The sequence below is a fragment of the Mesitornis unicolor genome, unplaced genomic scaffold (assembly GCF_000695765.1).
Source record: "Mesitornis unicolor isolate BGI_N332 unplaced genomic scaffold, ASM69576v1 scaffold43425, whole genome shotgun sequence".
Taxonomy (NCBI): domain Eukaryota; kingdom Metazoa; phylum Chordata; class Aves; order Mesitornithiformes; family Mesitornithidae; genus Mesitornis; species Mesitornis unicolor.
The window spans coordinates 664-895 of NW_010188303.1; the positions used below are offsets into that span (position 1 = coordinate 664).

At 59.9% G+C, this 232-nt stretch overlaps 1 protein-coding gene across 1 annotated transcript in view; it reads right to left on the reverse strand.

Moving 5' to 3' along the window:
• Window positions 1-224, reverse strand: part of LOC104541604 (protein odd-skipped-related 2) — a gene marked incomplete at both ends in the record, with an annotated part of 507 nt that extends 283 nt beyond the window's left edge. Inside the window, one exon of the mRNA XM_010185709.1 lies at window positions 4-224. Coding sequence (XP_010184011.1) covers window positions 4-224 — 221 coding nt within the window. The remainder of the gene's footprint in view (window positions 1-3) is intronic.
• Between the last annotated feature and the right edge of the window lie 8 nt (window positions 225-232).

A 232-nucleotide genomic window follows, 5' to 3' on the forward strand; every position in this document is an offset into this window, starting at 1 on the left:
TGCTTGGGGTGAAAGAGGTGCGTGGCGAAGGGGAGCGCGGGAAAAGGGAAGCGGGAGTCCACCAAGCCCTGGGCGGCCGCCATCTCCGTGATGGTGGAGCGGGTGATTTCATGCACATTGGGATAGCCCAATGTCCAGTGGTTCATGTGCATGGTTTGCACGGCGCTGAGTCCATACAGACCTTGCAACTGGTCCACAGCTGCTGGGAAGGTGTTCACAGCCTGGAGGAAGG